The sequence below is a fragment of the Galleria mellonella genome, unplaced genomic scaffold, assembly GCF_026898425.1.
Source record: "Galleria mellonella isolate WM207_F2 unplaced genomic scaffold, CSIRO_AGI_GalMel_v1 utg56, whole genome shotgun sequence".
In the NCBI taxonomy this organism is placed as follows: domain Eukaryota; kingdom Metazoa; phylum Arthropoda; class Insecta; order Lepidoptera; family Pyralidae; genus Galleria; species Galleria mellonella.
The window spans coordinates 32,074-59,036 of NW_026442117.1; the positions used below are offsets into that span (position 1 = coordinate 32,074).

At 37.0% G+C, this 26,963-nt stretch overlaps 1 protein-coding gene across 3 annotated transcripts in view; it reads right to left on the reverse strand.

Annotated features, from left to right (window-relative positions):
- Window positions 1–3,380: 3,380 nt before the first annotated feature.
- The window catches only part of LOC113512566 (POU domain protein 2-like), a 239,388-nt gene continuing 215,805 nt past the window's right edge, over window positions 3,381–26,963 (reverse strand). For 2 of the 3 annotated variants that reach the window (XM_052899165.1, XM_052899163.1), the window contains 7 exons: window positions 8,636–8,680; window positions 6,221–6,363; window positions 5,688–5,777; window positions 5,493–5,577; window positions 4,875–5,138; window positions 4,397–4,794; window positions 3,381–3,937 (listed from right to left, as the gene is read on the reverse strand). In XM_052899165.1, the coding sequence (XP_052755125.1) occupies window positions 3,746–3,937; window positions 4,397–4,794; window positions 4,875–5,138; window positions 5,493–5,577; window positions 5,688–5,777; window positions 6,221–6,363; window positions 8,636–8,680 (1,217 nt within the window). In that variant the 3' untranslated portion in view covers window positions 3,381–3,745. The remainder of the gene's footprint in view (window positions 3,938–4,396; window positions 4,795–4,874; window positions 5,139–5,492; window positions 5,578–5,687; window positions 5,778–6,220; window positions 6,364–8,635; window positions 8,681–26,963) is intronic. The other variant, XM_052899164.1, reaches the window with a different exon arrangement.

Here is a 26,963-nt window from a genome sequence, read left to right on the forward strand (position 1 = left end):
GTATTTGAAAGCAAAAATTTTAATTACATTATTATTCTAAAATCAAATTAGAAGAGAACAGTATTTATTTATACTTTTAGCACACATATTAAAATATGTCTTCAGGGCGGACTTAATGCCTGATGTCATTCTCTACCAGTCAACAGTTATGCTAAATAGAGAGAGTAAATAGCGGTGCATAGATTTAAAAATAATGTTAATCAAATTAAATTAAACAGTAATATAATATAACAGTAACCGATGCAGGTTACTGTCATGTTACTAACTTTTATACTGGCGTTAATGGATTATGTTGTTTCATTGTGTCAATTCTACGTTGTGTTACTTAGATAACGAACAGTTTCAGTTTTTAAACTTCATTATTTCCTACGGGCACGACAATGACTTGAAACAAGGACAACAGATTAATTTGGGGGGAAAAGGACTGTATAAAGCTTAAAAGCTTAATAGTAAACTAGTAATATAGCTTATCAGATCGTCCATATGGTTTCCCATGGATACCATCGTAGTTATATATTGTTGAATTCGTCACGATGTGCCAAGTGACCTGCTTTCATCCTCACCTATTACCTCTCACTGATGGCTCGCCAGTGTTTACCGGTAGCGCAGGCGGGGTTTATAATTTCACTCATAGAAAATGAAACAGATTTTACGTGACTATTTAAAGACTGTTCTCAACTCGCGTGTTTGTGTCTTTGTGGTATTACGTCTCTAATTAATTAGGAACTGGCTTGATAATTATATTTTGCAGTCGACAAATGTGCTTTTATTCAGAATGTACCCGTAGACATGGGGCTCCGCGTTCTGAATTCAAATAATATTTTTAAAAATTTATTTAATTTGGTTACGAAATATCTATACTCGTTGCGTTGTATCGACGCAGTATCAATATCAAAAAGTGGGACAACAAAATAAGTCTTACAATAAGTTATTATAAAATTAATATGAAGGTGTTCTGTGTATATCAATATTTTGTGATATATCAATACATATAATAAAATCGCTGCCTATACATGGAAGACATATATGAAAGACTATTATAGGCTTTATAAACGCAATAGAACCCAAAACAATATATAATTTTTAAAAAAAGTGGTGCTGCTGCTAAAAGTTGATTTGAAAGAGTAGGGGGGAAAGGGATTGTTAGTAATGAGTAATAACAGCCCCATCGCTATCAATCTACCGTCAGATCGACCTCCATGCGGTTCCCCCTGGAAACTATCGTGGTTAATTCTGTCAAATTCTTCACGATGGGCCAACTGACCTGCCTTCATCTTCACCTATCATGTATCATTGGTGCCCCGCCAGCGTATAACGATAGCGCAGGTGAGGTTACCATTTAGTTTTCATCCATTAAAAAACAAAGATTCTAAAGAGTGGTTATAGAGGACCGCCACTGATTCAGATGGTTGGAATGGAACTTTAGTTTGTAGAGGGTTGTACGGTGGTGAAAATCAACAGCAATTATCAATCCGAACAATTTCTCGGAGTACTCCCCACAATAAATTCGGCAAAAGATGCACAGAGATGCAACATCTCTACGCAATTTCAGTGGGTCGAGTCAGTTAGTATGGTGATTATTATCAAAAATTTGAGCCGCCCGATTTTTAATGCTGTCCAACAGAAGGAACTGGTACTACTGCGCTCTTACCTATAGGTGAGAACAGTATTCCATGTGTGACATGTGTGAGATTTATACAAATTCAAGCGGTGTTCCAGCGTAAAATACCGTCTCCCTTTCCTTTTACTTAGGCCATCTTAACCTTTTACTCCAGATGACCGTAAAACTAGATGTCGCTGGATATATCAACGCCAAGGATCTCTAGACTCGACTTATTATCAAGGGAAGTGCTTTAAGAACGAGGGGATATGACAAAACGGCGTCTTTTTTGCGGTGAACGCGTAGACTTGTGTCTTCTTAGGATTGAATTGAACAAGATTGTGTTTGCCCCAGATCGAAACTTGATCGAGTGCAGTTTTAATTTCAGACAAGTTTATTACGGCACTCATCGGTATACGTCCGCGACTTGTTTGCATAACTAGTATATAATGCATCCCTATATTGTCATTCGCATAGCAATGAATATTACCGATCTGTAACATATCATTGATATGTAGAAGAAACAAGGTCGGGAATAGTATACGAGCTTGCTGGTGTCCCCAGCAGTCACAGGTTTTAAATCCGTCGACTACAACCTTAATGCTGTGTCTTGAGAAAACAGGCAACTCACCTGCAGAATCTTGCAGGCAACCCAAACGAAGGTAGTTTTGAAAACAGAGATTTATGCCACACTCGATTAAAGGTTTTCGCAATATCCAGACTGACAGCTAAGGCCTCTCCCTTATTCTTGATTGCCAATGTCCATCGGTGTGTTGAACTAAAAGATCATCGGCCAAGCGTCCCTGTCAAAAGCCGTATTATCTTTTGCAGATCAGCTGGTGATTATCTAGGTATCGGATCAGTTGACAGTTAATGATAGATTTCGTGACTTTCGAGAATAAGGAAGTGATAGCTATGGGCCTATAGTGAGCTGGATCTGAGCGATCTCCCTTTTTAGAGATCAGTCAGTCAGTCAAGGAGCAGTCTTCCAAAACTTTGGCACTATATCTGATGAGTTATACAGCCGAAAAAGACGCGTAAGAATCGGGGCTAACACATTTCACACGTCCTAAGCCATAGGGCTTATTCGACGTGTGAAATGTGGTATGGAAATCATTAACATCTTCCTTTAAACGGGTATTACTCCAGTGAGAGTAATAAAGCAATATGAATGGAAAAACGTCTATAATTTTGAATCCTAGTGATTGTGCTATTTGGTTGAATGACTTCCAGTGAATGAAGTTTGTTTTTTTTTTTTTTTTTTTTTTTTTTTTTTTTTTTTATGAGAATGACAAACAAGCTGACGGCCCACCTGATGTGGTCCAGTGGTTTAACATGGGTTGCCACTGCCTCAACATCTGCAAACACAAATGAAACACGAATGGGACGTTGTACAAAGTCTCCCTCTGGTAAAATTTGAGTGGTTTAACATATGCCTCAACATCTAATGACCGTTGATTTGATCATCTCACAACACAAACATTTGTGTCTGTTGGTGTTTTCTACCTATAATGTGTATGTATTTCCAAAAGAAACTAGGCATGTCTATTAGTTGATGAGTACCGTATCAGTACCGTAGTATTTATTTCATTCTGTACATACACACGCTTAAATATTACTTATATGTATCTATATACTTAATTGTACTATGGATAAAATGAAACTAAAAACTTTACCAACTTACTTAATTTATTTTTGAACATAAGCCAAATATTTCTCATTATATACACGTCACACCTACCGACTTCTATAACGGGTGGATACAGAAATAAAACTCAGATTGTCGTCTATCATGTTTTATTGTAACATATAGATAGTGTTCTACACATTCACGTCACATACGCGTCGCGCGCCCCCTGATATGGGGGTGGCCTCAGGGGGGCGAGGGGCGGGGGCGGGGGCGCGCGACCATCCGTCCTCGATCGAACATAAATAAAGATTCACATAATTATATAAACTTACTTGCTAATTTACAGACACGGAGCCGGCGAGCGGCCTCCTCGCATATACACCTATATACACTCTAATCTACTAGTCTGTACACGCGACGCCGCGGCGTCATTATTGCGGGGCGGGCGGCGGACGGCTGCGCGCCGCTATTTACAACGAGACGATATGTGTGGGGGGCGGCGGCGCGCGCGCTCGTCAGTCGCGCGGCGGCGCGCGCGCCAGCAGTGCCAGCGGTTGCAGCGGCTGCAGCGGCTGCAACGGCTGCAGCGCCGCCGCGTGCAGCGCGTGCCCGTGTTGGTGCGCGTGCGGCGCCAGCGGCGGCAGCAGCCCGCCCGCGCCGCCCGCGCCTACGCCGCCCTCGCCCGCCGGCGGGTTGATGCGCTTTTCCTGCGTAAATAGTCACACGGTTAAGTTCTGTTTCACGTTCTAGGTAATTAGTTGACACATTTTTAAATGTTTTTATTGTCGAGAATTTTTTTTGTGAATCTTGAAATAGCAAATGAGCTGACGACCTATCTAATGAAAAGTAGTAACCGTCACCTACACTCATGAATACAACCATGAACACCATAGAATACCTATTGTACATCAAATTTTTCTTCATACCAGAGGAATACGTTAAAATACCTTATTCATCATCATCAAAATAACCTTCATCAAAATACCATCCTATAATATCATGCCCATAACCCATTAATTAAATACAGATATGCAGCACTATTACTGGACGGAAAAAACACGAGTGACGCAGAGGTAGTACAGAGAAGGTATGCAGTTGACTTTTATACAAAGTATCCCTCTGATGAAGAGCGAATGTGTGATGTTCAAGTATCGTTACGAGCTCACCTTTTGCCGACGATTGCAAAACCAGACGCGCACGACTTCTTTTTCCATGCAGAGCGCGTCGGCAAGCGCGGCGATCTCTTCGCTGGTCGGTTTGGGGTTGTGCAGGAACGCCTTTTCGAGTGCGACCCGCACACCCGACTCGATGGAGGTGCGCTTCTTGCGGCGCCGGCCGACAGCTTCCGCGAGTCCGGCGCCCAGCCCCGTGCCTCCGGCGCCGCCGCCACCGCCGCCCGACAGCGACGAGTCCGCGTCCTCGAGCCACTTCTGCAGCAGAGGCTTGAGTTTGCACATATTTTTGAAGCTGAGGTTGAGCGCTTCGAACCTGGATATCGTCGTCTGTGAGAAGTCGTTGCCGTACAGCTTGCCCATCGCGAGACCGACATCGCCCTGAGTGAAACCTGGAGCAAAGATCCGGGAAAATCATGCCACGTCACAATTCAACAACGATACATAATCGAAACGGAGTTCAGGGTCTCACCGAGCTTGATGCGCCGCTGCTTGAATGTTTTCGCGAAGTGCTCGAGCTCCTCGAGGTCAGCAGTGTCGTCGGCGGCGGGCTCGAGCGCGCGCGGCTTGTGCGCGTGCGCGTGCAGCGGTGTGTGCGCATGGTGGTGCGCGTGCGCGTGGTGCGGCGAGCGCGCGCGGCCCGAGCCCGGCGTGTGCGGCGTCAGGAACGCGCCCGCGCCCGGCGGCGTGTGCCGCGGCGACGGCGACCTGCCGTCTGCCAGGGACCCACGGATCACTATATACTCTTATGTCGTAACTATAATTTCAATAATGTTTGGGAAGGATTTTTGGAAAATATCTCTATTATTGGACATTAATAATAAGTCACAAAATTACATATTATACAGATTGCTTTTATATAAAACATAGAATGGTCCACAGCTCACCTGATGGAAAGTGTCACCTATAGACATCAAAAACATCATGAACATCAAAGAAAATGATGTTAGGTTTATGGTGAGTAAGTATTATGACTATATGGTATTACCTAGTTTATTGAACGTTCTCTCTCATGTCATTTGTATTCTTGCACTTTACTTCGAATTAGATTTAGATATTTTATTATTTTGCAAATACTAAATCAACTTACCACTAGAGGAGTTAGGTGCGGCATTGGCTCGCGCTTGTAATTGTTGTAGCTGCTGCGCTGCCGCTTGGGCTACGGCTTGCTGCACCTATCGCACACACTACATTTAATGCGCTGGTCGTGTATTAGTAATCCTGAGGCTTTATACATTACCATCCTAACGACTTTTATCCCGGAAACGTTGTATTGTATACTGACCTGCGTGTGCAGCAGCAGCGAGTGCGCGCCATGAGGAGTTAGCAGCAAATGCTGGAGTTGTGCCAGCGCACTGCCAGCACCGGCTGCCGTCTGAAAGCAGGCGATATACATTGTTTATATAGAATCGGAAACAAGTTGACGGAGCACTTGATGGAAAATTGTGACTATCGTCTATAGACACGAACAACCATTTCGCGGTGCTATCCATAAGGATAGTGTTTTACATCAAAACATATTATTACAATTAAAGATACCATTCATATATTTCAACTTGCCTAAGACTATATCTTCATACTCAGTGATTTAACTGGTGCATTTTCACTTTTCAGCCAAAACAAGTCATGTAATCAGTTACCAATCGACTGTACTGCAGACAGTAGTACCCATACAAAAATTTTTGTAACATACTCCAATCTGGTAAATAACTTGATGACAGGAATGCTGTCAGTGAGTGCATAGTTGCGTGGTGCATCAGGACCCTGGGGCCTGGGACACAGGACCACTGAGTGTAAGAGGCTGAGCAGAGTACTCACGAAGACGGCGGCGGTGGCGGCGGAGGCGGCGGCGTGCGCGGCGTGCGGCGGGTGCGCGGCGTGCGGGAGGGGCGCGGAGGGCGCGCGCGGCGGAGAGGGCGCGCGGTCGTCGCCGCTGATTTCGCCGTCACCGCTCGACCCGTCTGCAAGCACGTCGTATTTATGTTATACGTAATACTAGTTGTGCTTTCTCAAGAGTTATTCTGGCTCTATAAGTAGTTATTTTCAGTATATGCGGTGTAATTTTCACTAAACAAATTTTTAAGCAGAACTTATGGAAACGTCCTCTCAGTAGCTGCCAGTCTTATTATAACAGTACTTTCATAGTGCGCAGGTTATTGCAGAAACATTTGGTATTGTTGATACCCTCTCGTATTTGTGTTTTATGGAATATACACACTTGCAGCAACCTATGTATATCTATTGTAGTATCATTATTAATAACGAATATTATAAGAGATATGACGATGTCGATGTCGAGGTTGTTCCCATAAGTCCCCACAATCCCCGCAGTTATAAACTTACAATTTGTAACTTTACTTATAATAAAGTTATCGAGCAATAAAAATGGAAATTGATGCATTAAGAATGATGAAGTTGATTTAAATGTTCACGAAGGCAGCGACGCGGAAGTGCAAAGAAGCGGCCGATGCTACGCACCGGATATTTAATGTAAATGTAAACGCGTCGCCCCCTATCGGCGCTCTTCGCGCTCATAATAATACCTAAATGCTCAGAATACATCATCCCGGCAACAGCGACATAATCCATCACTTTGAGTGATGATCGAATATTTACCGCATTTAAAATAACAATAAATCAATGGTCAATTAGGACAAGATGTAATATAATTGTTTTTAAAACATACGATTATTTATATTAAAAAAATATCTTTTTCATTTTGTGGACACACCTAAATATTTTTTGCTGTTCTGCGTTACAAATGGGTTGAAACTTTTCTTTATTATCCCGTGTTGTATTGTGAAGGCGATATAAAATAAATAATAGTATTGGTACGTGCGTGCGTGCGTGGTGCACGAGTAGCGAGCGAAGGGTTAGCAGCTCGCCTCAAGGAAGGGGTGCAGGCTATGCGCGCGCGCAAGGTGCGGCGCGTGTGACTGCGTGTAATCCTTTCACTTGGCGACGCGTGCGCAACGCAAACTACGCAAGGGTACTATTATAAATGTCTCCGTTTTTTATATCCGACTCGGTCTTAAAATGCGATCGAGCACCAGATTGTTGTGACATCGGAATTGTACATAAAAATACAATTATGTTGGCAATATATTACCAATGAATTGAGTATAATTGTATACTAATAGTTTTCGAACTAGAAATTAATTACTTAATATAAGTAGGTATTGATTTATTAATGTACAAAACAATGTGCAATTTTAGTTTAATAAAAATTATAAATTGATCAACTATTAAAATATTATTTGTACACAATAGTGCAGTACCTATTTCGCGACTATCTTGGAATGATAAATAATAAATATAAAAAATATTAAACATACTTAAAAACTGTAAGTAGAGACAAGTATTTGTCAATTCGGCGATCCGTCGTGGTGGTCGTGTTGAGCGTAATACTGACGTGCCTGCATTTTGCTGAATATACTCGTGATATTTGAATTCAACGTAACAGGGGCGAGCGTGTCACAGTCATTCAAGAATAAGTAATAATAGATAATTAATAATTATAATAGTTGATTGATCAATACGAGTACCTTCGCAACAATTAGTGACAGATTTTATCATGAAAGTGAATTTAAAATGAATGTAAATCGTTTGAATTTCTAAACATTTTTTACGTCATTTGATTTAATGTTGAATTTGAATATTCAATTTCAAGGGACCTTAGACAGGCTGATACAGAATTTTAAGCCATGTGCATCAAAATGTTTTAATAGTAAATCTGCCGACAATAGTTAAATTAGTGGTTAAGATTATAATTGTGACGTTTAACTTTGATAGTTACCTAATATTTAATTTAACATTGTTACATTATATGTTCTCACACTCAAACATGAATATAAACCTATAATATTTTAAACATTTTTTGTGTAATTGTTTTTACAAGTTGTATTTTATTTTGTGCATTTGGATTCCGTCCGCCAAAAGGAGAAGATATTTATTTTGTGTGTACTTTTTGTGGATATATCTCGGCAATTCTGAACCACCATTTTATAGGTTTTTTCTAAATCGATAATTCTTCCCTCCAGTTTTTCTACACAGACCAACATCATGTCTGTTGCGAAGCAAAATTTCCTTGTGGTCACACAATTCCGTTTCCGTATTAAAATATTTGCAGTCAAAAGTGATGACGAAACAATGGCGTGTATTGTCAGATTAAAGTCGCTGTTTTCTAATGGAAATACATGAGTCCATTTAAGATAAATATGAATGTTTACGTACCGTGGCTGGGCGGCGGCGACGGCGACTTGATGAGTTGTGATTCTTCTGAAACAAAAACAAATACTCCGTGTTATTTTATTTTATACAACAACAGTGGCAATCAGCCACGGTATTGGTCACACGCTTGCAACACCAGAGGCCAAACTGTGTGGCCTGAAGGACTAACTCACAGTACCTAGTATATATTTTACTGTCATATCGTAACCTTTAAATTGGAATACACCATACAAGCATGTTGCTTGCCATCAGGAATTAAGGTGTTCACAGAGAACACATGATGACCAGTTGTAACCGCTGTCTCCTCTTAAAGTAACCAACATCATCACATAATGTATTTAATTAATTTAAAAACTAACAGTATGACAAAAGCAATTAATAAAATAAAAAATAAAATCATGATTTTTAGATAAATTTATGAGTAGATAATTAGATTATTATAGTATATATAATTAATATACATATAACTAATAACTATATATAACTAATATACATATGTAACAACTAGTCCCAAAGAAAATATTATATTATTCCAGTTGTGGGATGACGATGTACATAAAGAATATAGAAAGCAACGGGCATTATTGTAATTTATATATTTTTTTAAACCACGAAGGTGGCAAACAAGCATACATCCCGTTGGATGGTGAACGGTCGCTGTAACGTATGGACGCCCGCAACACTAGCGGTGTCATGTGCGCGTTGACGACTCTGAACAAACCTCAATACACGCTTAATATTTGTATGTATATACAAAATAGAAACAAAACACGTACCAAAGTATATTTAACAAATTTGTCACTGTGCATACATTATCTAGCTTGACTTGTTATCGCGCTGCAAGGTGTGAGATGCAATCATAAGATTACCTTATCAAATGGCGACCCGAATTAATCCGCGTAATCGTATGTAAAAGTTGTACTAAGACGCGCTTATGCGTAAATATTATCAGGATACATTCAAAGGCAGCGCAATTAATTATGACGGTACAGTACACCACCCTACACTACAGTACTGTCGTAGTATCAGACATTTATTGCCCACTACTGCATATAGACTTCACTGCTGCAATAAACGGCAGTGAGCATCCATATGTAATACACTTCCTGCAACATAGTCCACACTTTGTTTAGTTAATAATACTAAAATTGATAATGATACTAATAAAAAGATATAAAAATATGAACAACTACATTAAATTGCATAAAATTAAAATAATAAAAAAAAATCGTTAAAATCATTAAATTAATGTGGAAATTAATCAGAATTTAATTACATTGGTGGAATTGAAATAAAATCATTTAATTTTTGAAATCTTTATGAAAATTTAAGGATCGACGCCCTCTTCGCTTGTAATTGCTGCGCCCGACAAGGTCTACAATGGGCTTTATCAATTATTAACATCTCTCATAATAATATTGTAGGATGCAATAAATAAATTGAATTGAATAAACCCAAGTTCGACAGAGATTTCGGTCGTATTTTGTAAACTGGCCTAGTTCCTTCAAGATATCGTTAAGTTTAAAGTGATAATCAGTGGAAGCCACTTTGTATTTCCAATGATAACGTTCGAAACGGAAGCGTGGTGTAACACAGCTAGTTGTGCCGAGTTAAACATATTTCATACGTGAAATGTGATGACTTACGAGTCAAAAATGATCGTTTTAAGAAAAGAGTGATTGAAATTTTGGATAAATTTTTCTATTTTATTTTAATAATTTGATTGTATATATTTGTATTATAGATTATTATTCGGTCAACCAAAATACATTATCTTGTAACGTGGCAAATTGCACAGATAATTGATTATTTAAAAAAAAAATATTCCTATTGAAGTCTCATTATGATTAGTCAATACCAGGTTTCTGTACAAATGTACGAGTAATAATGTGAGATGTAATTTAAACGACATTGGATAAAACTACTACTAGCGTACACTTTAAGTTATATAGGCTTAATATATTAAATATCTAATTAATTTTTAATAATTTAAAAAGGCGTCACGTCACAAGTATATAGTAGAATAAAAAAAAAATACAAATTACTCTAGTAGCGCGTAATTCATGTTATGTTACACTGTGATTCGCGTGACACGGCGCCGCGGCGCCGCTGTAAGAGGAAGCTCCTGCATATCCAGAGAGCTATGGAGAGGATTATCCGCAAGAGAACCAAAGCAACGGATGTAGTATTAAGGAGCACAAGATGAAGTGGAAATGGAATGATTACATGGGATAACCAGGGGAAAGAAGGTCACGGAGTTGTAAGCTCGACGTACAACAGTATGAGGTGACCCCCATGGAAATATAGGTAGCTATAGTTTATATGTCGATATATTTATAATACTAAGATCTTAGAATTCACTAACAAAAGTGTTCGATTGTCGCTATCTACCTACAAACTGCATTGTAAACTTTGATATGATTAATGTCTCTTAAATTATTTTAGTGTGTTCTCGTAAACTGAAGAAAAGTATTATATTAGTGAGCGCTGAAACGGCAATAAACGTCTCGACTAATTTAAAAGAACCCGTCTGGCGCCACGCCCTTTTACATTCAATTCAGAAGAATTTAGCTCCTTCATGTCCCTTTAATATAACTTGGCCATAAGTTATATTGTTTTCTACTTCATCATTAATACACTACGATATACACTCAAGCTGATTTTAACCGTCTATGGAAGAAATCAAAATGTGTTTTTTTTTTTAAATAAAAACATAAAATGTTTAATTCAATTCAATTTATTTGTTCATAATAAACATTGCTGTGTTGAATATGACAATCATACATTATAAGATTAGAATAACAGAATACACATTAGGTATATATAACAATTTGACAAAATTACAAATATATAATCAATATATTTATACCAAATATATATATTTTAATTAATTAATTTTGTTTTAAGTAATATTTCGTAGACCTGTCTACGCGAGTGCTACGCGTTACGCTGTCATAGTTAAGTTTTATATTTATCTTAATTTTAATAACTTTTTTATATAATAGGACACATTGAATTCACAAAATTGATAATTGTCATTAAATACGTAACTGTTTAGCACCTTTGCATAATCGGAAAGTGGGAACAGGGTGATGATTTATCTATTAGAGAGACTATAATTGTAAGTATTATAGGCAATTTTTATAGATATCTATTTTTGTGTTCTTTGATATGACGATTGAGCTTAAGTGTATAAAATAAAAGTCTTTTTTTTATTACCGCGTCAGTAAAATGAAATTAACATTTCAAACTTAACAGTTTAACATGTTGCTAGTTACATTAGTTGGGTAATTCGTCTTATATATTGTTTAATCAATATAAAAAAACGTATGCATTACATAATTTTTTTAAAGACACAAAAGAGGTAAATTTTTTTTATTTTGTATCGTAGAAGTAGTTTCGGTGTGGGAAACGACGGCGCGGCGGCCGGACGCCGCGGTACCTGCCGACGACAGTAATCCGAGCACAATCTATCTGATACAAAGCCTTCGTCGGCGTACATGCATATGCTATTCAAATATCCGCGACTTCCAAAGATCTACTTAAGGGATCGCAAAAAAGCTGACGAATCACGTCAAAAGACGCGGTAAAAAACTGGGCGCATTGTGCGCGCGGGGCGCTCCATTATTGAAACGTCATCGCGACGAGGCTCGTTTTTTGCGAGCACTATTTAAGATTTAGATATAAAAAGAGTACAATCAGAGAAACAGGAACGCGTCCAACGCCAACGCTCCGTAAAAAAGTTTGCAGTTGTTAGTTTTTTCTGCGCCGTACAAACGAAAGGTAGAGGTAACCATTGCTAATGTAACAAAAAAATTTGTCTTAACACGATCTGATCGGTTCACCAGAAATGGATATAAAATATAATTGTATAAAAGTTGCATCAAGTTGTATCTCCGTACACGTCCACCGGTAACAATATGTTCACAAATACATACTCGTAGGTCCACCTGTTACGATTAGGACCAGCTTGTTGTTGTTGTCATTTACATATATTATACTGTATCAACAAACAGAGTTAGCAGTAGGTACATTGTAGGTAAAGTTTTTTCCATAACTGATACATTAAATTATACTACAATAGTAGGTATCTAGATACGTGGCAATGTGTCAATACAAACTAATACAAACCAACATTACACGAATCGTTTGGAGCCACTGTTCACCCTCTAGTCAATATAAGGACATGAAATTTGGTTAATTTATTAAAACCCCTTAGCCAGAACTGCTTTCATAAAAACACCTTAAGTGGTTATTGAGATACTGATGTTTAAAAATCGGTATTTTTATTACTGACTGACCATTCTCAGATAACCGAGCATGTTAAAATTTGGCTTACAGATAGGTAATAGTGTGTATATAAAGAAATAAATAAGAAAACAGTGAATTTTTATGATTTAAAACATTTTTCAATTTTCGACTTTTATTAATAGGTAGCGCCTATCAAAATTATAATAGCAAAATTTTCACGTATTTCGTAATATTTTGTTTAGAGTTACGTATAATTAATAATATAATTGGTATTATTACATTCACCGATGTCAAATTTATTTACAAATTATGTTGGCTAATGTCGTAGTGATTCAATATTATGCCCCACAAAAAATCGACTTCAATTGTGATAAAACTAGTTATTTGATCTAGAAACTACTAAACCAATTTTGATATTTTTTTATGAAACCAATCAGTAAGTATATCATTTTAGAATTATTAGAATTAGGTTTAGAACTAGTGTAGTTTATATGAGGTATACATAAAAAAATACAACCCAATTGAAAACTTACTTGATTAGCTAAATATAACTTGAATATAATAACTATTCAGGTCAAATCTTGAGCTTAAATTTATTCCACGTTATCGGCTTTATATAAATAATTTGACTGTTCAAATTTAAGTAATTACATTTTTAAATAACAAACACTACAAATGTTTGTTATTTAAATTTACAAAACACAATGTACAAAATATACACTTGTAACAGAAAAAAAACAAAAATTGTTTTTAAATTTATTTTAGTATGTTTATTTTTTATTTTAATACTTTATTGTACACATTAGTTATAAAAATATGACAGAGGTAAACAAAAGTACAAAGGCGAGCTTAACTCTGATAGAGTTTTCTTCCAGCAACACCCAAAATGGAAAGGAGCATCGATGTAATACATCTATATAATATATAATACCTATAATAATAGTATATGTTATACATCGTAGTAAATAAGTTTCAGGATTATCTACGTAATTGGCACACATTTAGATCTCAATACGTTTGCCTGATAGTCGACAACCACACGTATTCTTAATATTTAATCGGCATCTTTTTTTCACATTAATGTTTATTAACAAATGATGAATTATTCGTCTAAAACGTTTTTATTGCAATTATTGGACACTAAACCCCCTACAATTTGCTTACAACTTGGCTTCTCATCTGTGTCAAAGCAAGCGTAATATAGCGGAGAAATTGTGGAATTGTCTGAAATTACAACATTAATTTTATATATTGTAAGCTCAGATAATCTCACAAAGGCTTCGTACAACTATGTAGAATACTGCTAATATTTCCTTTAGAGCAAACCTTTTAATATTTTCATATTAAAAGGTTTGCTCTAAAGAAAATATTAGTAAAATAATAAAGTGAACATGCAAAGCTTTTAAGGTCCAGAGTATCGTGATTCGTGTCAATAAGGTAGCGGACAACGAATCCCAAAGGTTGACTGATTATGTCCGCCTTTTGTACCATTCAACTTTTGTATTTTCCTTTGGTGAATAAATTTAATTAAATAAAATAAATTCGCGTAGAAATTTTACAATTATATAATTTGTTGAATAGTAACGATCGCGAGTCGTACTGTATTGTAATTGTTTATGTGGGTTTAAATAATTATCTAATTTGGTTAAAAAATTAACTCAGTGGACATAACTTTCAATACAAAGTTCTTGAACATTATTAAATATTTCAAACTCTAGATGCATTAGGAGAAAGAGAAGACTTCGATGAAACTAAGAAATAAATACAAAAAATAAATAATAAGTTATCGCATTAGTTTCTTTGAATTTTTTAAAGTTTTTCTTTTAATTAAATCAAGTTTTTCTTCATAAAATATTTGACACATTATTTCCAAACATCCTCTAAATGACTAATTATATGAGTCATATACGATATTTGGAAATAAGCAAAATTTTTTGAGTATTCTAAAATTTATTTATTTATTATTTATAATAAATATAATAATTAATTAGTATTTACTTTGAGCTCTATGTAGCTGATTACAAAAATTCTAAAATACGTTATTCATATGAAATTATCGTCTGCTGAGCTGAACGAATATAATACATAGACACTCATCATGATCTTTAACAAATGACCAGCCCCTGCAGCGGATTATTATGAAATACTGCTTCGCATACAACTAAACTTTTGGATTCGAATCTTTTTCGAATCAACTTAGGAAACTTTCCTGAACTAGTCGGGTAGCGATAGTTGGATTTGTAATCTCAGGCGAGTTTTTGGTTCTATAAAAATATCTTAGTTAAAGGAGCAAATATTTAATAAAAAAAAAATAACCATCCCGGTAGATGAGAGTCGTAGATAAATGCGTAGGGTCATTAAAATTTTTAGTTTAATGTTTAAAATTAATTTCGAATAGAGGGTTACGAATTACGAAATATGTTAAGAAAATATTTGTATGTTGTATGACAGTAAGCAGTAACTTACGGTATGTGGTGCAGTAGGTCTGCGCGGAGGCGCGCACGCACGCCGAGAGCACCATGCTTGCGCGGCGGCCGGTAGCGAGCGAGCGAGCGAACAAGCGAGCGGTGCGCGGCTCGAGGCGCGGCGGCACACTGCGGCGGCGGCGGCGGCGCCGCGCCACGCATCGCGCCGCGCCGCCGCGCCGCGCACCCTCCGCACCCCTCAACAGTCGAATTAAAAATTTCAACTTTTTTGTACGAATCCGTTTCTTTTCCGCCCTTAGTGAATTTTTTTCGCGCGATCTCGCTATTATTTCGATTACCTGAGATGATTTTTCGATGAACGGATCGAGCGCGATGCGCGTTTAAAAGCTGTTTAATTTTTTTAGGAAAGGGGAGCGACCGGTTCGGCTAACCGATGCGCGAATTCCGATATCGGGTTCGATTAAAAAAAAAAGGCTTGTTCCAATAGGTTGCAGCGTGTGCCGGCAGTCGTTACTACATTATTAAACAAAACTCCCTGCAACACGACCACTGCATCGATTTATACATTTTTGACGAACGCTAACATTCCGGAACCGTCGCCTAATATGTAGGCAATATTATTATAACCTCCGTTGGGTTAATGAAAATTCTTTCATAGGATTTCAAATTATAAGCAGCTTCTTGAACATAAACTGAAACGAAACGAATTCTCTGTCGTGAAATTGAATAGACAGATGGATTAATAACTCGGTTTTTAATTCTTTGTGACACAAAAAAATTCTACCGTTATAATATCACAAGGGCAACATCGACATTTCACAATACATCTTCTCGTAATACTATAAATGTAAATGTTTTCCAAGACGTTTGTATATTAAAAAAGTTACCACTCTCAAGAACTGAATCAATTACATACTTAATGTTAAATATAACTAGGTAGGTATATGCAGCCATTACAGGTAAACACAACATTGGTTATTTGATTAGAAAAATTTACGATATAATAAATCGTGTCTGAGCGGCTGAAAGGATTCGAATGAGTATTTGATGAACAGATGAATGTTATTCTACGAATACCGTATTCTGAATCACGCGGTTAAATTTGCGAATTATAGTTGGTTTAATTATTTTTTTACTGCGAATGTTCACTCGACTGGTAGTGAAGTTATAGGCAAACCTATTTCGCGTCCCGCTGTACGTATGTAGCCAAGAGTCGTACGTAAATAAGTACATAATTTTATATCATTACATCGATTAGTGTATGTGCCATTACGCGTTCACGAAATACTCGTATGGGAGAGTTCTCGTATGTAAGTTGAGGTCGCTGTGCGTGTCACGGTGACAAACAACAGTTGGACACGAGACAATCTAGCTATTTGTATTTTATGTTAATTTAACTACAATATAATACAATTTTAAATAGACAACGTGTGTATTTGGGAGATATAAAACAAAATACACGAGAAGTCTTAATAAGAGCAATAAAAGCCAAAAGAATAATTTTTAGAAATTTTGACTGTTTGTCTGTCTGTCTATTTGTCTATCTGTATATTTGTTCCGGCATCACGAAAAACTGCTTTAATACTCCTGAAAGTCTAGTTAAAAAAACTGTCTTTTATCTTGTTATGTTCTCTAGAAGTAGTCTGTTGGCTTTTTTACTTCAAAAAAAGAGCAAAAATATATTAAAAATAAATGTGACGAGTGCGTCGTGTAGCTGTAACTATTGTTACAAATACATACATATCAGCCGCGCCTGGCTCCCTTCAATATAAATAGTAAAATTATGAATAATTAATACTAAACAATCGCATCTATATTACCGTTTATTTAAAAAAAGTTTGTCGACTTTATCAAGTGCTAATCTGAGCGTATAAATGATTCCGTTTCTCTTTATATTAAACGGACGGTCAATACCTGTACAAACTATACCAACGTATAGTGGACAGGGATTCTCACAATTAAATTATTTTCCGCTGCAACTTGGCAACAATTGAGTGTTAATAGTGTTAATTTAATATATAGAAACAGTACACTTCGCGCTGAAGTTTACGGCTAGAGTTATCGCTGTCTATGTATTTTTTAATTTCACTACACGATTCTAAAAAAATTAAATATGAAATGATCCAATATGATTATTAATATATTGAAATCGTGTATTTGTAACATTAATTTGGTTGCATCGATTGTTGAACATTGTCTGAATTTCAATATTATAATTAATATATACACATTAAATATTTATAACAACTATATGTATAGACATCCAAGTTATTTTAAAATAGTAATAATTGTCGAGTCACGGCCGTTGCGTTTACAATGGTATGAAGCGTCAATGCAAAGTTTATCCTATTGTATTACTTAGGTAGTTACAGTGGCTCCTGGTATGTTGCTAAGTATACTCAACCATACAGAGAGCTTAATATAAACAAGCATTGAAGTTGGGCAGTAGATTACGTCGGCCCTCGGGGATAAATGGATGCCTAATGTTTATCTTAAAGAGGATCTCATAAGTTCGGAGAAAGGTTCCAAGGACGGGGAGCGTAACAATATGCAGGCCGGAGGTCGCGGCCGTCCGAGGGCGAGCTTCAATTGAAAACGTTCAGACGGTGAAGAGTGGCCGAGCGCTCCCTACCGACCGGGCTCCGTCCATTCATACACAATGAGCACGCGACAAGTTGCTAAAACTTGCATATTAACTTAATGCATGCATCATTATAATATAATAAATCTTTATTTCACTCTTTGTTACAATATAGTTTGAAGTCCCTAACTTCCGAGGTAGGTATGAAAAAACTTGTGTTTCAGGAGCTAAAGCCCTCTTTCATTTGTATGCATTTATCCGCGCCTTAGTGGTGTAATAATGTTATTGTTATCAGATTATAAACGTTTCTACAATTAAAGAAATAAGTTTTAGTTTTCAAAAAATGTTATTTTCACTAGAGTCCCTTTGAATATCAAGAATTATTTAAATACACAATAGTAATAAAGCTCGTGCTCGTATATAATATAATACAGCAAACAACAGAGTGTTCAACGTGAAATGTATTGGTTGAATTAATTTATTATTAGTAAAAATCAACATCATTATCAATAGACGTCTTTTTTTTACAATTCAATAACACTCTAGCGGTTGGTGTTATTTAAATGTGGAAATCTTGCGGAAACCGCTAGCAGTGTGCGAGCCGTGGGTAGTGCGGGCGCGGGTGCGGTCATCTTTGTGATGGTAATGTGAACAAACAGCGGCCACCGTTGAAAGTTTAATACCACCCCGCGAGCACGCCACCACCGCGCCGCCGCCGGTCGCCGCCGCCGCCGGTAGCCGGCGTAGCGCGAGAGCCGGACCCCGCAATTCACTTTGAACTCCTGCTCATGCATCCTGATCGACGAATGCATTTACGTAATGTGGCCGCTGTTTGTTTAGGCGCCAACATATTGCTACTTTGAATAAGAAATTAGGGCTCCTTTGTGGAGAGCTGCCACGAGAGGCTCTCTCTTGTGAACTGAATATTATACGCTTGTTTGTTTAAACGTCTCTCCGCCGCGCCGGCCGCCGAGCACGGGGAATGTTTTTGCTAAGATTCAAATACGTATACGTTTTGTCAAACAAAAGAATTCCTGACGAGTTCTCCCATCAAGGTATCTTATGGTAATTTAAATTATTCGGAAAACAATATAGCATGTTTAGTTTGATTACTAGCTTTGCCTACGACTAGCATGTGTAGCGTGTGTGACATACGGTTCTATTTACACTCTCTTCTAGTAAATACACACGCTAGAGCGTTAACGAGTTTGACCAATGCGATTCTAATATATGTGAATATCTTGTGACATTAATATATTATACATAGGTTCGATTGTCAGTAACGTAAGGCCGCGGTCGGCTCGTAGCGAGTGCTACGAGCGTCCGGCTGGCCGCGTGCGTAGTAGCGGCCGACGGCGGGCGCGGCGGCCACTCGACACGACCCTTCGCTTGTCTTGCTCCTCTCATACACTTTTTATGAACACTGATTTCTATATTTGTGCAGGTTTATTGCGTGTCGCGGGCGCGCGCTGCGCTGCTGGGCGCGGGCGGGAGGGACCCTCCGCTCCGCGACCTTCGCGATATTTGATTAAAGATTGGCTCCCAATACAAGGGTTCACGTCCACGTGTCGGCGACGAGTGGTAATGCGTTTATCATTATCGCCGGCACATTTATCATAAAACTTAATATGAGTTTGAATGACAGTAACCGAGAATAGGAAGTCACCGTGGCGATTCCTTATATTTAAGGGGTTAAGGAAAATATTGTTATGTGATTTCAAAAATTGTTTGTATATTTAAGCAATTTCAAAATTTACATTTCAGGTTCTATACATTCTTATATTTTTCTAGTAGAGATTGAGTAGTACTGTATTTAAAATTGATGATTACATATTACATGTACATTTCGCGAATTGTGAACCACTTTTGAACAAATTGTATAACAACAGGGTTTGTGTTCTCTTACGCTATATTTCTTCATGGATGACGTGGCTGTTTCTTTTTGAATATCGAAATATTAAACCTAAAGCCTAACGCGGTTGTCAACCCGCCTATCAAAGCGTAGTCGGCGGTAGTCACTTACCACCAGATGAGCCGCATGCTCGTTCGCCCTCTGTGTTGTAAAAAAAAAAGCATGGCAACTAATAAAAAAATTACAGGAGAGGCCTATGTTTAGCAGTGGATGGTTAACAGCTGATATGATATGTATGTATGTATATCCGGTAGAATGTATAACTATGTATCGAGCCGCCAATTCAGCGTGTTAATAGTAGGCTAATATAGTGCTCTGAGAAGAGACTCGTGTCCATAAATGGCACGTTAATGTATTATTATGATGCAGCCGTGAGATCTCTTGAACTTCTGCTTGTATCGAAACACATTTATTATGACAAGGTGCAATAAATTATCTGGAGTCATGCAACAAATTCAAATGTCGCACGAAACGTCCTGGCCCCCAACCCTCCGGCTCACGGCGGCCGGTGTCGCCTCTCGGGAGCTATTCCTGGCAGCGGCTCGCTGTAGACTTACTTAAGTCCACATTTGCAATCATGTCATATGATGGCCAAAAATTTATTACCTTCAAGAAAATGATTCTGAGTGGAGAAATAATCAGTTATTTTTTTATTATTTAGAGATTTAATTAAATAATGTACTTCGATTCTATCAAGTGTTGTGGTAGTCCATCGTTGGAGCCTGAGAGTTCAGTTTAGATGATATGAAAAGGGAAGATACTAAAATCCTAAAGACCTTAATCCTCACGAATACCCGAGGGAGGGGGGGGGGTGATCATAAGCGCATTCAGTGATGTTCAAGATGCTATTCATATCCGCAGATGACTGTTACCATTCTGTACATGACGGGCTGTCAGTTTGTTGTACGAGTATAGATACAATGCAGTAAAACAACCGAATACCTCTAGATACAGACAGATATAGTAATTATAGATGCGTACTCTTACACGCTCATTTATATAAACTAAAATCTTCTACAAAAACTTATTTCTATTATTACACTGCTTTGTCGCTTTCTGTTAACAGAAAGGAAAAGATGTGACAGTTCAATAGCTTAATATAGTATTATGATAGGTTTGATGTTTTTAAGAATATCTAATGAGATTAGTATGTAGAATCCGTAGAGATTACGTGGAAGATGCCGCAGGTGCTAGCTACTACTTGTACGTAGTCTTTGAACTCTTGTGATTTTTGAAAGTACGAAAGTTAAATATATTAAAAATTGTCAAGAAATATGCAGCACACACACATACAGGGAAGCTGTGATTGCTGTGAAATTAGGAATATGTGTGTGGATGTGATCGGCCGGCGGCGGCGGCGGCGGCGGCGCTCGGTCCGAGGGCGGGGGTCGGCGGCCATGTTGGATTAGCGGCGTATTTGCATTTTCAATTCAGCTCTAAATGGCCTCACATCGTTTCACGGCGCGTTTGTCTCGGAAGGGTTGCGCGCGAGCCCCCGCTCTAATCCCGTTAACTAGTACATAGCCGTGTCAACACACGCTCTGCGAGCTGCCACTCTCCTCCGTCCGACCCGCTTTTTGCCACTACAATAATATTTTGAACGTTTCACTCGATAATGTTTATAGAAAGCCAACATTATTTTATTCTATTGTTACTATTCATGCTCCTGTAAAAATAGTTTGCGTTATCAATAATGGTTGGAAATGAATATGAATAATTTTGGTAGATTCTTTTTATGTCTATAACTACAGACGATGAAGCAAACTTGTTATTAAGGGCATACGTAGGTATACATCGTAGTGTAGTAACCACTATATCTTCCCTTATTAAAAGTATTGTAACAATTTAATATTTTCTATATTTCTATAAGATTATTTAAACAGTGCACTGGTAGCGGACTAAACCATTATTATTGTAATGCATTATATAAAATTGATATTAATCTATCACATAAATTTTGGCTTTTAGTAAAAAAATCGAAAATTTATAAGCAATGAACATGATATACAATAACGTAAGAACAAAATATTTTGTAAATAATATTCTGTGATTAACATTTTAAGTTTGGGAACTTTTTAAATCAAATATTCAGTAATTTGAAATTTGTCAATTTTTTTGGAATATTGACGGGGAATTCAATTCGGTACCATTGTACTTGAATATAGTACACGCAAGCAAAATGATAATTATTAAGGAGATATAATTTGCTTATTATTTAAGTAATTAATTTGCCAGACAATAGGTAGATGTTTATCTCACTTGCGACATGCTTACAAGCGCCACGAGACGTGAAAAGGAGTGTGTTCATTATTTATATTTTTTTAAATTAATATTACGTCAGAGCCTTTAAGTTAATACATGATGTTGTTTCTGTAGATTTTTCTATTGTGTAATTGAATACTTACCATTAGGTTACAGAGGGAGACTTTGTACAAAAGTCGTTTGCTTGGGTACCTCTGTCCCATTCGTGTTTCTACCGTGAAGCAGCTGTGTTTGCAAGGCTGTGTTTCGGTTTGAAGGGCGGGATATGGCAGTTTATTTACAGGGTATAGAGGAATAGCACCTGAGTCCTCAGGAATGGCAACGCATGGGAGGTATCATGGACGAAACAGTATACTCTGTATATAATATGATGATATATATAATATGATGATGATATTTAATATGTTATTATTGTGTACCATAGAGGTACTTCTCGTGTCTAAAGGCGACGGTTACCACTTTCCATCAGGTGGGCCGTCAGCTTGTTCGCGATTTTAAGTTGCATAAAAATAATTATTTTCACACTACGAGTAGGTATAGTATACGGTCCAGTAGACGCGGTGACGTGTGATGGAAGAGCTAGTTGGATGTGACGATTAAAACTAGGACCCGATAAATAGGGATTTCCAGTCATTATAGACCCGAGACTGCCGAGTTCGAATGGTGTTCTTGGAATTTTACATTGTGATCACGATCTTTGATTCCGTATGAAGTACCAAGTAGTGAACAATTTATGTGTTGTTATAAACAAGATACTGTAGGTTATAAACAAGATAGTGTAGATTGCTATAGAGAGCGCTACAGTAAGACGGACTTTGAATGATAAACGTATCAAAATGTACTGAAATAAAATCTCTACACCAGTTAGAGCATCACACATATGTTACACGAGTACACAGTCGTAGAAACAGACAATAATATACTGAGCCGCCGTTTTAGATAAAAAAAATATGTGCCCTGTGGAGTTGAGAAAACCTAACGCATGGTTTCGAGCCCGTGACAATTGTAACACAATGTAAAGTGTCTATGTCCTTTTCCATCCAATATACCAAGTAAACTCTGAATTTCACAGTGAGTGGCTAAGAAGTAACCAACCAACAAACAAACATACAAACAAACTCACTTTCACATTTATAATACTTATTACTAAGAATTAAATACAATAATCACGACTTAATAAATAAAAAGTAATTAAATATATATAAAGTAAATTTATTTTTTGGCGCTATGTTCTCTTATTCTGACATTTTGATACTAAATACACTAACACTATAACAATGTGCATACTCCTTTATTCAATCGGAAAACAATAAACAATTACTGACAAATTGATTGGATGGAATAACCGGCAATTAAATAAGGAACATTAGCATGTTACATTCAAATGAGTCGGACGTAAGGTAATGTTGCAAAGTGCGGGGCAATCAGCGGCGAGAACAATGGAGCGGCGAGCGCGCGGCAGCGGGGCGGAGTGCGAGGCTCGCTGATTGCGGCGCTAATCAATAGCCGGTGCAGCTGCATCGCCCACCACCACCACCCACCCCCACCCTCACCCCCGCCTCCTGCTTACCGTCCGCCGTCCGCCGCCGTCCGCCGTCCGCCGTCCACTGTCCGCCGCGAGGCGCCCACCTCTCGCCGAACGCCTCGCGACATGTCATCCACAATACTATCACACTACTCTTGGCCCATCTCCAGCGCTAATGCGTATTAAACCGTCATTGGCCGCCCGCGAGATAACACTTTACTACAGTTTAATTTGTTAATAGTGGTTGAATGCGTGCAGTTTTCACCGAATTAAAGTTCCCGGATATGTACGAGTACATAATATTTAGTTTACATTTTGTTAGTAATTTTTACATAGATAGATATATAATTTATTTGCATTAAAACACACAAGTAACAATAAGCATACACAGTAAAAAGAGATAAAAGAATGCATATACAAAAAAAAAAGCAAAATATATAAAACAAGTAATAATTTGTTTCCTTCATTAGCGTGCCATAGTAACGCAAAATGATCACAACTCAGTTTATTGTTTTGCCCACAAAAAAGCTGTCGCGAGATTTCTTAACAAAAAATAATAATTAATATAATATCTAAATTGTCTGTGGACTGTGTGTTTACTGTGGGTCGCCTGTACATGTTGTAAGATGTTGTGTTTCTCATAAATTTAACACAGGACCGAGTGGAGAGCCTATCGTGTATATTAATTGCTAAGTTAATTGATTACTAATAAAAAAATATTTTCATTTTTAATAAAAATAATTTTTGGTCAATTTGATAATAACATTTAAGATGGATATATTCTGTAGTTATATTACGTAGTATACACGTATGTACTGCTTATCTAAATATAACAGAAGACTGCAGATAGAGAGGCAGAGATGAGAAAATGATACTAAGTCGATCCCAAATGGACATAGAACAAGAGCAGACATCGCTTTATCACGTTTATTCATCTACACGTTTGTATAATATTGCACAGTGTAAGCATCTTATATTATTAATGATGAAACAACTCTAATTCTTTATCACTAACTAACATTATCGTGTACAAACTGCTGGCCTGCCGATGGTACAGATATTGAACACGATCGGTTTTTTTTTTGCAAATATAATAATTATACTTTCAATACATTTAAAACAACCACCTACCTACAGTTATAATTACAGATGGGCAAAGCACCGGGTTTAAACCCGGTGCTTTGGTAAAAACCCAATAAACACCCATAAACTCCCATAATCACCCAAAAAAATAGGTTTTTACGTATTTTTTTGAAAATATGTAAGTAATACCAATAAATTATTTTTATAAATTGTATTGATCAATTCTACAATATTAAATAAAACGTTAACTAATAATATTTCAGGAAATTTTAAAAATCTATATATAATAAAATGAAAGTAATTAATTTTCAGTGTTTTCATGTTGCAGTTGATCAACATGTTGGCCTTTTGCTTCCCGTAGATACTTTAAAATTTCTTCATAACACCTCGTTCGCACACATGGCCGTATATATTTAAATTCTTGAGCCACTAACAGTCCGAAATACTCATTTCTTTTATCCTCTTCTCCATAAATTAAGCATTTAGAACAGTTTGTTTCTTCTTTCAGTAAATTTTCTTTTACTTTATCCTCGTTTTTTTCTTTGTTGCGACGACGCTGGGTAAATCATCTGGACACTGGGTCTCACTATCGCCAAATATATTTGGAGATCGGCTTCGGCTACGGCTTGGCAGACATTTTTTTCTTTCTACAATTTTAAATTAAATTTATTAGAATAAATGCTTCGAACACACGCGATCTAAGTACCTTTTGTGTTTATTATACCTTACCTACCTAGGTATAAAAAGAGTACTTACGTAGATTTTCTTTTATTAACTGTTTTATACGAAGATCTTGATCTCTCAAATTAGCATCCATTTTACTTCCAGTGATTATCAACTAAATTAATAATCCACAAAGTATTAAATAACGTTTTTATGAAATATTTAGCACAAAAACAATACCCTTTAAATATCGATCGTCAGTAACTGTGGCTGACTTACCTATATTCTAGCAAGCAGGACTGCCAGATGTGAAGGGGAAATCCCCAATAAATTGTTGCATGTGACTGATGATGTGAGCATGTTCGTTTCATAATAAAAATGTTGCCAGGTAACCAAAAAGTCGTATGTTTTTGTGCGAATTACGATCATAATCTTTACGATCGTACATTAAAAAATAGACAAATAATAGTATGAGTACGATTTAAATCGTATATCTGTCAACCCTGCTAGCAAGACAGCGACAAAATCACGTTGCATAACAATGTAGCCCAAGCTTATATCTTATGAAATATACGGAAGAGATACGGACTTAGAAAAAACAGAAATGTTGTTCTTTGTGGAAGTCATTGATGAAATTCTATGTATTTTAGCCCGCAAACTTTCTTCAAACAAAAACAGCGCCATCTAGTATCGAGTTCTGTAATTATCTCTTTGTTTATGGATTTGAAGTAAGACCGCCACGCATGCAATACATTATGACTGGGGATTCCCTATTCGTCGACGCTGAATATGAGGCGACGACAATCACTGTCAAACGTGTTCACTATTACTCTGACTCTGGTAACGTGACTTCCTGGTAACGTGTTAGGTAGGAAAAGCAGTAAAAAAGTGCATATTAAGGGAGCAGATTTGAAATAATATTTATACTTAACAAGAAATAATTAAAGATAAGTGGATTTTTGAATGATACAATTATATCATGATCACTTAACAATTTTAACTTAAAATTAGATGTATTATTACAAGCTTTTATTTAGCTTGCGTTATGTAAATAAAAGTATGTAGGTATGTTCGTATGTTGATGCAATTATCCTCAATCCTCAACCGACTGGGATAAAATTTTCCATACACGTTTATTTTGGATGATAGTGCATAGTTAGCTGAGAGTCGTCATTGGATAATAATGGTGGATAGCCTAAGATGTGTACTAGATATTTATTTTTAACATAATATGCGTAAGTACCTAATCGAATTAAAGAAGTTGCTGAGAAAAATACAGAACAATACGATAATAAACTAGCATCTGCGTTTAATCCTCCGAGGAGATGTAATTTTACAAAGGTTTTTTGTATTTATTTTATTATTTTTTTAATAAATTTATTGTAAATAACAAGAAATAATCATTGTAAAAAAATAGGCACTCTATTGTTGAATTTTCGTCAGACCAACTAATCATCGTTCATTTTTTTAGGTTCAATGGGGAGACCTAAAGATTTACGCATATGGGAGCACTACCGTACTTTACCAAACAAGTCTGTTTCTTGCAAGCTTTGTAATAAGGTCTACAAATTCAGTAATGCTGCCAAAATGCTTCAACATCTTATCACTTGTCCAAAATCTCCAGAAAC